This window comes from Rasamsonia emersonii (genome assembly GCF_000968595.1).
Source record: "Rasamsonia emersonii CBS 393.64 chromosome Unknown ctg1118621760515, whole genome shotgun sequence".
NCBI lineage: Eukaryota > Fungi > Ascomycota > Eurotiomycetes > Eurotiales > Trichocomaceae > Rasamsonia > Rasamsonia emersonii.
The window spans coordinates 1-11,381 of record NW_013562945.1 but is presented as its reverse complement, the minus strand read 5'-3'; the positions used below and the strand labels follow the sequence as shown (position 1 = coordinate 11,381).

Sequence of the window (11,381 nt, the reverse complement as noted above, 5' to 3'; positions counted from 1 at the left end):
CCCTACTACCTACCAATTCTTTCTCTCTCTCTCTCTCTCTCTCTCTCTTTTTCTCTCTCTCTCGCTTTTTCTCATCTCGGTTTCGTCGTATTGTATCCGTAACCGCTTTTTCTGTATACCACTTATACTGCTTTCTTTTTTTATATCAGCAACCACATCCAGACATTATTGGGTTCGCTCTGGCAGAGCTAAACAGTGATACTCTCTGTGTCATAACTCTTGTTATGCTTCTACTCTACAGCAACTTGAGATTCTAGGATTGCTGCCGTTGTGTTTGAGCAGCGAGGGCAAGGACGAGAGTTTATATTAGAAGGGAGTATTCAGGGGAATTAAATTACTTTTGACTATTAACAAGAGAATACTCCGGAGTATAGTGTACCGTACAGTACGCTTCGTCACTTCCTACTAACGCATAGTTTTTTCTTTGCTTGTTCAAGCATATTCACTCCGATCCACCCACCCCGGCTGCAGATAGCTCCAGTCATGACTCAGATCGAACCCCGTCCGGTATTTACCATACGCAACCAGCTCGACGGCATCCAGTTTGGCGCCCTTGTCCGTCAGCGCCCAGAGGCTGATTGCCAGCGTGTTTTTCGCGTTGTTGTTCTTGTTCGTGTTGATGATGCCCGGCGGGATGGGGAATGTATTCTGCGGTCCGATATGCGGCAGGTAATGCCCGAATTGGTACCCGTTCAGGAAGACGTACACCACTGCGGGGACGTCTGCTGGCGCGCTCAGTCGCAGACCGATCGGGACGTCCAGGTCTGGATCCAGGTTCAGCTCGAACGTCGTGATGTAGAACTGTCCGCCCGCGCCGGACACGCCCTCGAGAGGACTGCTGTCGGACGCTGTCGCGGGCGGCTCGTACCCCGGTAAGTGCCAGCCCATGCGTTCGCCGTACAGGCCTCCTTCGTTCAGGGGCCCGCGTGTCGGGTCAATGTTCTTCTCCCCGCCCGCGTTGCCCTGGATCTTCCACGATGTGAAGTTCCTTCCGCCCGTCAGCACGGCGCCCAGGATGCCTCGCGGATTCTGCGCCCCGGCGGGCTTGACGTTGTCTTCGTCGTGGCCCGTATAGTCGGTGACGACCGTCAGAACATTGTCTTTGGCCCGGAGCGTGCTGTTCTGGAATTGCAGCTCCGCCCAAGTCGCTGCGAGGTTGACATCGCCCGCTGATCCTCCCACGTATTTCCCATTCAGCCACGCTGACCACCCGGCCGCAACACCGTTCTGGACGGTGATATTGGCGCCCGTCACATTCTGCCCGTCGAACCGTCCACGGTACACTTTCACCCCGGCGTGATACCCATAGTCCCCCGAGTAGAGGACCGGAAGGGACAGCGGCGCAATCGCGTTCACCGAAACCGTCTTGTTGCATACCGTCCAGCGAGAATCGTCGTAGTTGGGATCAATCTCCGGGATTGTGTCCTGCGCCTTCCAGGGGCCAAGCTTGGGGAGCGAAATCACGACGTCCTCCGCTCCAGGGACTTGCCCGACCAAGCTTCCATAGGGTGTGCGTCTGACATTGATATGCTTCCCGTTCCACTGCACATTGTTGACCTTGGGATCTCCAGCGTAAACCCTGCTGGCATTAGTAATCTGTTACCTCAGGGATGATTGACTGACTGATTGATTGATTATGACTCACTCAATGAAAGTGGTGTTCGCATTATCACCCACAATCTCGATCGTATCGCCTTGGATAGAAGCCTGCCGGACCAGATATGGTCCTATGACAAAGACGTGTTGGTCAGGGCCCACCGCAGGGTCAGACGTGGTTGGAGGCGCGAAGAAGTTCCACGCGGTGAATTTGTCGAGAAGATAGATCAGCACTCCGTTCGAGAACTTGACCGCGGAAATGCCCTCTCCCTGCGTATACGAATAGGTCGTCGTTCCATTCTTGGATCGAGAGGCTGTGAAATTGGAGTTTCCGTACACGGTATACGTCAGACCCGGTGGAGGGTTTTTCAGCGCAAAGACCCCTGTCTGACCGGCATTGAGGTACAGAACGAGAACGTCGACGTCGAGGTTCGCATAAGTAAGAACCTCCGCGGAGGAAAAGAGCAGGGCCGAATTTCCAAACCTGTAGTCTGTCACGATGATCTTGCTTTGTCGACCGTCGAGTTGGACATTCGGAATGGAAACGGGTCCTATTGTCATTAGCTAGCTGCTCTTCACCAAAAAAAAAATTAAATCCAATCCATGAATTATTACCTGCAGAGGTATTGACATTGATTGCAAAATTTGTCACCGCTCGTGACGGACTGTCATTATGCGCAACAACATAAAACCCCGCCTGCGTGTCCGGGTTGCGCAACGCCCAGGTGTAGATGCCGTCGTCACTCGTGTACCCGGTGCCATTTCCAACCATGTCCGTTTTCAGCAGGTCGGACGACACGCGCGTAAAGAGTCCCAGCAGCTTCGTCTGCTTCAACTTGTCGCGGATCTCGCGGGTCTCGCGCAGCGGGGCGTCATAGTCGTAGGAGGTATACACCACGGGCGTCGCGCTGTGCCCCCAGTTGGTGCCTCCAAACGCCATGTACAGATTCTGCATCGTGACGCGGGACCCGATGTTGTTCTTGTAGTAGACGTCCGCGAACTCGGGCGACAATTCGGACGTGCATCCGTCGTAGAACACACCACCCCAGCCGGAGAACCAGCCACCTTCGAACTCGGGCAGAAACTCGGGCTGGGTGAACGAGTAGTTCTGGAACCATTGGTAGTACGTCCGCACGAGATTGAAGCCCGCGTTGGGATCCGTGCAGGACAGGCCGCCGGGGTACGAGTCGAGGCCGTAGATGTTCACGGCTCCCCCGACATCGTGATAGTCGGTCGACCAGCTCACGCTGCGCATGCCCTTCTCGTTGCTCGTGCTGGGGACCACCACCCCGGCGGCATCGAGTGCCTGCGCGATCTGCTCCATGTAGACCACCAGGGTGTTGTTTGGGCTGTACACCGTCTCCTGAAGCTCGTTCTCATGCTGCACGAGGATCACCGGCCCGCCGTTGGTGATCTGGTTGGCCGCCAGGATCTTGCCAATTTCCTGCATCCAGGGCAGCCACCGGCTATAGTATCGCTCGTCGCTGGTGCGTTCCTTGCCCAGCTGGCCGTTCGCTGCCCAGAGCGCCAGGCCGCCGGCAGAGGTTTCCGCATTGCAGTAAGGCCCAGGCCGGGCAATCACGTAGAGGCCAGCCTGCTTCGCATAGTCGAACAGCCGCTGGACGTTGTGGGCGCCGGTTTCAAAATCAAAGTGGCCCTCAGAGGCACTGTGAAAGCTCCAGAAGAAGTAGACCGACACGGCGTTGAAGCCATTCGCCTTCAGCTTCTGGAAGACGTCCAGCCACAGCTCCGGGACGGGCAGGCGCTGGTAGTGGAATTCCCCCGAGAAGACGAACAGTCTCTTGCCATTGACGGACAGACTGTATTTGTCCCAGGTCACTGCCGTGGTCTTGCCGTCGTCTGTTCGCCCCAGCAGCGTTCCAAGGACGACTGCCGGTAGAAGAAGGAGAAGAAGCGAAAGGAAGCGCATGGCTGGCCAATTCGATCAGTGCCGGAACCACATGACCCAAAGTGTGACCGTGTTCTTCCAAACTGTTAGCACAAGAGCAGCGCTTCCATCTGCATCTTCTCGTTTATGCATTAAATACAGACTGCTGTTCGCGCAGTCTTCAATTCAATCCCTCGGTCTTCGTGCCATCGATATGCCGGCGACGTCGTGATTGGTGGAATCTGTTTTTGCTTGATGCTAGCAAAATCTCCGCCGGCGTGGAGAGGCAGGCAATAATCGTCATTTTTAATTAATATTAGCTCGATTCGATTATAAACAGTCAATTGGCTGAGGACGAGCTGGTCGACAGACGGAGGCTCTTGGCAGGGTTGCGAGTGTATACAGAACAATCCTCCGTACAGTACTCCGTACAATACAACCGCCTCCCACACCGTCTTAGATGCAACTCTCGACTTGACAATCGCATAACTCTTAATTCATACTCATCCTGAAAACACTTGAGACAAAAAAAGACACAAAAAAGACAAATCTCCATTATCACGGCATAACTGCAACGCCAATCAAATGGAGGGGCACAATAAAAAACGCCATTCACAGATATAACCATAAAACAAAAGCATTAAAAAAACCCCTCTTATCATGCACATGATATAAAGTTACATTGACAGTGACGAGCAAAAAAAGACGAGAAATACAGGCGAAAGACCACATCAATCCCAGTCACGCCATTCATCTGGTGTGCCTGTACTAGGAGATTCTTGATCTTTGTACTCCCGATGGATGCCCAGAACCCGGTCGGCTTTGCTTCGCGAGTCCCGCATACTGCCCGCTTTCATGATACGGGCGCTGCTGGGGTGCTTCCTGCGCTCCTCGTCTGAGCCCGAGCTCGTGTCGTAACGCGGTGAGGCGGAGCCGTCGTGGTCGTGGCCGTCTTCGTCGTCGCTGTCCCCATACCGGGGTCGGGGAGACATCGGCCTCAGCGTCTTCATCGAGACGCCCGTGCTGGGCCGTTCATATGACTCTGCATGGGAGCTTTGGTCCGCATCCATGCGCAGATGCTGCGTTGCAATCGGCCTTCCTGGTCCGCTACTATTTCTTCGCTGCTGCTCTTCCACCCCGCTCATCCAGTACTCGTAGCTCTGCTGTCGCTGTTGCTGCATCCACTCCGCCCACTCCTGCTCCCGTTTTTGACGGATCCTCTCGCGCGCTTCGAGGAAAGCTGGGTTGGGTTCCCAGTACCACCCGTCGCCGATCGTCGTGCAGACCGGAAGCGCCCAAAGGAGCGGATTGTCGCCGAACAGGTGCCGCAGATTGCGCCGCCACCCCAGATCAAACGCATTCGGCAGCTTCTCGTTGTCCTGTGAGTCGAGGTATTCCTGGTATCGCTCTCGTTCCCGCTGCCTCTCCAGCTCCTCATACGAGCGATACAACGCCTGTTGCGCCGGCGTGCCGGCCGTATTCGATTCCTGCAGAAAAGAGAGAACGTCCTGTTGCTGCTGGTGAGGACGGGCCTCGGGACTACGCGCCAACGGAGAAGGCCGTTCTTCTCCTTCCTCGGCCCGCGTCACGCCCGGAATAGCATTGGCGTGAGCTTCGATGATCTGCTGTCCATAGCCCTGAAGCCGATGGCCAAAACTGTCATCCCCGGACGCCGCGCCCGTGTGGCTGTCGTTGTTCATAGGGGTCTCGAAACGGTGCCGTTCCAGCGCTTTTCGCAGCGGGGAGAGATAGCGAGTCTTCTCGAGGGATTCGATCGTGGTCATGCCGCGAACCGCAAGGCTGATGTGCCACGCGGTAAACCCAGTCAACACCAACCCAATGATGCCTCCGATAACTGCGAGCAAGACGACATTGACCGGTAGTATAGCGTCCGTCAACTGCGTGTCGTTCAACACCGCGTCCCAGATCCACAACGCCGCTGTAACAAAGCAGACCCAGCAGAAGAACGAAGTATATATCAAGAAGAGTAGAAAGGCCTTGTAATTGCGCAGCCCGACGCACGTGGCCAGCCACGGGCAGTGATGATCCATCTTCAGGACACATCGCTTGCAGCTCGAACAGTGATGCGTCCGATCGGGCTTGGGACATTGGCATTTCTTGCAGTATCTCGCGCCACCGGACGAGTTGACGGTGTAGGACGTGAATTCGGGTAATTCCGTCGTCGGCAGATGGCTGTATTGACCTCGACCCTTGCCTCTAGTGGTATTGAGCGGGGATCCGGGATCGGTAAAGACGGCGACCGTATACGAGGCATTGAGGAGGAGATAGAGCGAGATTCCCACAATCGAGCTTGGCAGGCCTGAATTGTGCCAGTGGTCAGTTTTCTTGTAGATCAAACAACCTTGGAAAAAAATCTATCTATAGATAGACTCTCTTATGGGCACACCCACCCAGCCACGAGCTCTTCGTAGGCCGCCGCAATCCAATCCCAGCCTCAACATACACCGCCCACGTCGTGAGGCCATAGACAAACGCTAGAGGAAAGTATCCCAGTGCCGCACAGCAGTACCGTTCGATTTTCCGAGCCCACCGTCGCGTCCGTCGTTTGCGCAGATTCGGCGACGCTGGAGGAGACGGAGCGAGCGTCGCCATTGTTCTCACCCACCTCTCACTTTTCTCTCTCTCGCGTAGTGTTGGAAAGGACGAGCTCTGAAAAGGGGAAAATGTATCAAATGGAGGAAGCAGTCATTGTCTTGCTTGCTTGCAAGCTCATTCCGATGCTTCGACCTCGACTTCGACCTCGACTTCGCACGGATATGCGGGAAAAAGGCAGAACGAACAAATGCACGAAGAATTACAGATTATCTAGATTAATTCAAGAGAGAAAGAGAAAAAAGACAAACAGGGCCAGAAAAGAGGAGCAGAGAAACGCGAGACACCACCGGAAAGGTCATAAGCAACGCAGAGGCTTCGTTCGGCTAGTCGGCGGCTGATTGCTGGCTGACGGACCGATCGATAAGGCTGTGGAGTTTTGGCGCTGACGAATCCACGGATCGCGCCCGTCCCAAGACTCGCGACACAGCCACGTTTGTTGACATCTAATATACCGAAACGTTACATCCAACTACCGATGCTTCTGCTTAGAACGTGGAGAAATAATAATACGGTTGTATGTATGTACGGCAGTCGAAAACTGGCTGTTGAAATGGCTCTAGTTTTAGCGACTTTTCTTCTGCAGCCCTTAGCTGAAATGTGTGCAGCATAACCAACTCCCCAGAGTTGTGAATCGAAAAAAAAGTCATCAAAAGGATAAAGAATATTGGAATGAATTGACACCTCCCCTCCAGACCGAGACCACCGAGATAATAAGAAAACGCTGCCCACTATCCTTCACCGCAGACCAAAGACCTTTCTGTCCACCAATGGCACCAATCTCAGTCCAGCTCAGAATTGTAAAACGCCAGGGGTTATGCAAGAAAATTCGTGACATCAAACATATACAGATATATAAATATATATACCAGCAACGGATAGAGACAGAGAGAAAGAGATCCAGGGTATCTCCAGGGTATCTAGATTAGGTCGGAGTCAACTGCAGATTACCCAAGCTGCACCAGTTTTTGATAGGCTGCAAAACATAATTAGCCAGGAAACGCAAAAAAGACAGAGGAAACACCAAGGCACGAAGAACTTACCAGGCAACTCAACCGGTAGCACCATGAGCAGTTCGATTGCGGGTATTTGTAAAAGTTCGTCAACAAGACGATAAAACCGATCACAACCGCGACGAGAGCGCCCGCCCGCACGAGCCACCATGCCCACCACAGGGGCTTGCGGCCTTGGAAAAACCGAAGGGGCTGACTGCTGATGAACGCTCGGTCCTTGTCCTCGTCCTCCGCACGCCCAGGTCCAGCACCGCCACTCATGGCGACGTACGGAGTTCGGGGCAATCCTATCCGTTCCCGGATATAGTTTGGAGAACGCATCATGCAGAGACCCATGGCCAGGCCCATGATGAAGCCGCCGATGTGGGAGAAATTGTCCAGGCCGGGCAGGAGACCCAGGGCGAACGAGATGCCAACCTCCAAAATCATGAAGATCAGTTCCACCATGGGATTTCGACGCTCTCTCCATGTGTAGAGGAGGTCCAGCAAGAAGAGCGCCATAATCCCAAACAGACTGCCAGACGCCCCTGTGGACGTAATGCCTTGCGCAGCGTAATTCCCACCTAGCACGAACCCGAAGATGCCGCTCGAGAGATACACCAGTCCATACCGCCACCAGCCAATGTTCCGCTCCATGTCCGCGCCCATCGTCATCTGCATCAGCATGTTGAACCCAATGTGGATGATGCCGCCGTGGAGAAACATGGGAATGATGAAGCGAAACCATTGATTGGGCTCAGGGCGATCATTCAAGGAACCACCCGGGTGAGGATTGGGCACACCACCGAATCCGCATAGCTCGGAGAGCGTACAACGATTGCTGGGGTCGTTGGAGTCGGTAGAAGTCGAGTTGGGGCAGTTCCAGTAGATGACCTGTTGATTGTCTTGGACCCCGGGAACGTTCTTCATACAAGGCACGAAGCGGGCTCCCATGTTGATCTGAACGTACGGCGAAGGCCCGATCATCGGGTTGAAGGTCGGATGGATCTCAATCGGACTGCCCGTCAGTTGCGCTGCAGACGACGATTAGTTTTTATCCATCATACGTATCAGCACGGATCTCGCAATACTCCTCACGTACCATTTTTGACCAACTCGCCTATAAACACGGCGACATCAATGATCGTTAACAGATATGTCACCCACGCGATCTTCTTCTTAAAAAAACCCCTCCGTCTTCTCGCTCTTGCGTCTGTGTCCGGGCTCAGCGGCACCTCGGGATGGTACTGCGTGTTCTGGTGCATCCAATCGGGCTCCGGCACCTGAGGGGGTTGCTGGGCATTCGGCTTGAGAGGAATATCTTCTGCGTACTGGTCCGGACCATGGTTTCCCCCACCGACGGTATCATAGTGGTGGTCCGAGGTAAAGGAGTTCTGGCTATGCCGGTGGTTATACGGGTCGCTATGGGGATCGTATGGAGACAACGATGGAGGGTTGTTGGACGGCGGGTGGTGGTATCCGTCGTAAGGGGCATACTGGCCGTGCGATGGCTCGTTTCTGAAGCTGTTATAGTAGTCGTTTGCTGCCATCTTGGGCGACGATTTTTAGCGAGAGACCGGATGGCAGCGGCGAGGAACGAAAGACAACGATCGATTCAAGGATGACCTCCCTGCTGTAAGGACTGCATGCAGAGACGAGAAACCGGAACGTAGAAAAAAAAATAACTTCGACTGAAGGACTGTTCGAATATTCAAAACAAGGCGCAATACGATGTTTGCGACCGGAGTGTCCACTAAATGCTGAGACACTCCCAGTCACAGCGCCATGCACGTGGGAGCGACAGTAAGCAGTGACTAGTGAATGGCAGCTGCAGTCGAGGTCAACGAGGGACTCGACCAGCAGACCAAAAGAGGGATGCCAATTGCAGAATCTTGGAAAAGGCAGAATACGATCAACGAGGCATGAATTATCAGGGTTGGGACGGAAATAAAGCACTCGGCCATGGACGCACAGCAGGGCGGTGCAGACGCGGCATCCACTCCTGGCGCGGATCGGCGTCACCGTCAGTGCGTCAGTGCCTTACGAGTTACGAGCGCTGTCTGTACGCTGTTAACTGTAAGGTATCAGCTCTGCTTGGCATCTCAGCCACACGCACACTGCATTTCTCCACAATTAAGGCTTGCTAAATATTCAGAAGCCAGCCGATGCTAGCAGCCAAGGCTAGTGACGCGTCTCCTCGACGGGAACTTTGTGATTACATTAACAGCTGCAACGACAGTATTAATATTATTTGCTAGGTACTACTGGATACAACTGCTAAGAAAATAAATACACGTGTAGGAACGTCAAAGCTTCCAGCAGGCCTGTTCGATCAGCCACACCGCGGCTGGGGATTCCGCTTCCAATTCCTCCCTTCTCCGCCGCAATCCCCATCCAGATTCCAGATGCCAATGTCGACCGTTCCACCGTCAGCCCTGTCATGTCATGAAACGATCAATTTCCATGTCCATTGACCCACATGAAACTCCAAACATGGCGTGGCCCGCTCCGTCATTAAGTCCTCCTCTTCGCATGGTCGCATTAGTAGGGCCGGGTGACGCTCCTCTCCCGGTCAAGTCATTAGAACTATGCATTATATAGAGAAACACGCCCGGGCAATCCGACAACGCCGTGGTAACCCGAGTCGACTAGTAGAAAGAGGACTTGGGTATCGTTACAAAGCCTGATGGAACGTCAGCACTGCAACGATAGAGATTGTGGGGGTGGGCACGTACAGTACAACAGAACAAGAAAGAACCCCTTCCTCACCGACTCCCAAAAAACAACGATCAGAACGAAGAGTAAAATTACAGAACGTGACGCTGTATACTTTGTACAATCATAGAACGTCCTATAGCAGGTCGGATGCTCCCCTCAGGAAGCCAGAGAGGTGCTCGTCGAAAGCGCAGCCGATTGCGTTCGGAATCCTTTGTCAAACATGTCAAAGACGACACCCACATCCTCGCTGTGGCCGGTCAGAAGCCATATAAGGCGTCTGAGCTTCTGGTAGAGAAGCTGTGGGAAGTAGAGCAGCGAAGCCCAGATGAGGAGGGACAGGAACACGATCACGAAGGTGTTGGCAACGAATTTCTCGCCGGGGGTCATCACGTAGACGCCGAATGTGACCTCGTAGCGGTAGTATTCGAGACGGATGCGGTCGATAACGCGCTTGAGAAGGCTGCGACGCTGGCTGGTGGGAGGTGATGGCGAACTGCTGGTCGTCGACATTGTGGAGGAATACTTGCTGATAAGCTCGTCCACGATCTGAGGCGAGTGAGAAGAGATATGGGACGGTGCCGAAGGGGTGTAGAAGGAGTGCATCTCAGTCGCCATCGCGACTTGATTGTCGGATGGCAGGCGGGTGTGACGCAGTGGCCTCAAGTCGAGTTGTCGGGCCTTCTTGAAAAGGCCGTCACAGCTTGACTAAAAGGGTAGGGACAACTCGCGACCTGGGCCTCTCTGCAGATTGTGTTTCTCGAGAGTTGGCAGGACGACGGGGGCGCGTATTTCGTCAACAAGAGATTACGCAGTCGACAAATCGGAACGAAAGGAACGAGGAGGGTCTGTCACCAATTCAAATAGGGACGAAGAAGAGAAGAGCGACAAACGAAGAGAAACACGGGGGAGGACAAAGAAAGCAGAGCACAGCACTCCTGGGATGTTGCACAGGCAGGACTGGGACTTACAGGACCAGCGGATAGGGAGTGATTTAGCTAATGCAGGCTGATAACCAGCGCGGGCGCCGGAAAAACCGGAGTTGAGGCGATCCGTCCGTTCTTCGATCGATGACTAAGCGCCCCCAGCTAACGTAATTCCCAACCGAACCGGACACCCGACCGAACCGGACACCAACATCGAATTCTGACCGCGGTCGAAAACTTGAAGCTATACACAACAACCAAAACACGTGTATTTCATTGAGTTCTATATATTTAGACGTGTAGGACAACCAGTTCTAATATGTCCCTGAATATGGCAATTAGAACATGTTGGTGGAGCACGTCTTGGCGCGTTGGAAGGTAGAGATGCAGAACCCATAGCTATCTCCTGTATCTCATCTCCTTGCTCGTTTCTCTGGTGTATGAGATCTCTCGCTTCCTGTACAGAAAGGCCTTGATTAGGAGACATCTGGCGCCTTGATCGCCCTCGTTTCTGCTTCTCTTTCTCGTTTGCCATACGGAGATCGTGGTTTTCCTGTGCTAGAATAGCAGCGTTGTATAGAGCTATCTCACAACCCTTTATTATCTGCTGTAGCGCCCGTTTTGAAGGTGTTGAAGGACTTTGAGAACCCT

The 11,381-nt window shown here is 53.6% G+C and overlaps 4 protein-coding genes across 4 annotated transcripts; all 4 read right to left on the bottom strand.

The window, feature by feature from the left end:
- Positions 1-432: 432 nt before the first annotated feature.
- T310_7207 (beta-galactosidase) lies at positions 433-3,526 on the bottom strand (the record flags this gene model as incomplete). The annotated part of the gene is made up of 3 exons (XM_013469997.1): positions 433-1,579; positions 1,646-2,147; positions 2,212-3,526. The coding sequence occupies 3 exons, from the start codon at positions 3,524-3,526 to the stop codon at positions 433-435; spliced, it is 2,964 nt and encodes a 987-aa protein (XP_013325451.1).
- A 689-nt stretch (positions 3,527-4,215) lies between these two features.
- T310_7206 (DHHC zinc finger membrane protein) lies at positions 4,216-6,097 on the bottom strand (the record flags this gene model as incomplete). The annotated part of the gene is made up of 2 exons (XM_013469996.1): positions 4,216-5,846; positions 5,896-6,097. 2 exons carry the CDS (start codon positions 6,095-6,097, stop codon positions 4,216-4,218), a joined length of 1,833 nt encoding a protein of 610 aa, XP_013325450.1.
- A 925-nt stretch (positions 6,098-7,022) lies between these two features.
- On the bottom strand, positions 7,023-8,639 carry T310_7205 (Rhomboid family membrane protein; the record flags this gene model as incomplete). The annotated part of the gene is made up of 3 exons (XM_013469995.1): positions 7,023-7,073; positions 7,141-8,123; positions 8,192-8,639. The coding sequence occupies 3 exons, from the start codon at positions 8,637-8,639 to the stop codon at positions 7,023-7,025; spliced, it is 1,482 nt and encodes a 493-aa protein (XP_013325449.1).
- Positions 8,640-9,963: 1,324 nt separating this feature from the next.
- T310_7204 (uncharacterized protein) lies at positions 9,964-10,422 on the bottom strand (the record flags this gene model as incomplete). Its single annotated transcript, XM_013469994.1, has 1 exon — positions 9,964-10,422. The coding sequence occupies one exon, from the start codon at positions 10,420-10,422 to the stop codon at positions 9,964-9,966; it is 459 nt and encodes a 152-aa protein (XP_013325448.1).
- Positions 10,423-11,381: the final 959 nt, after the last annotated feature.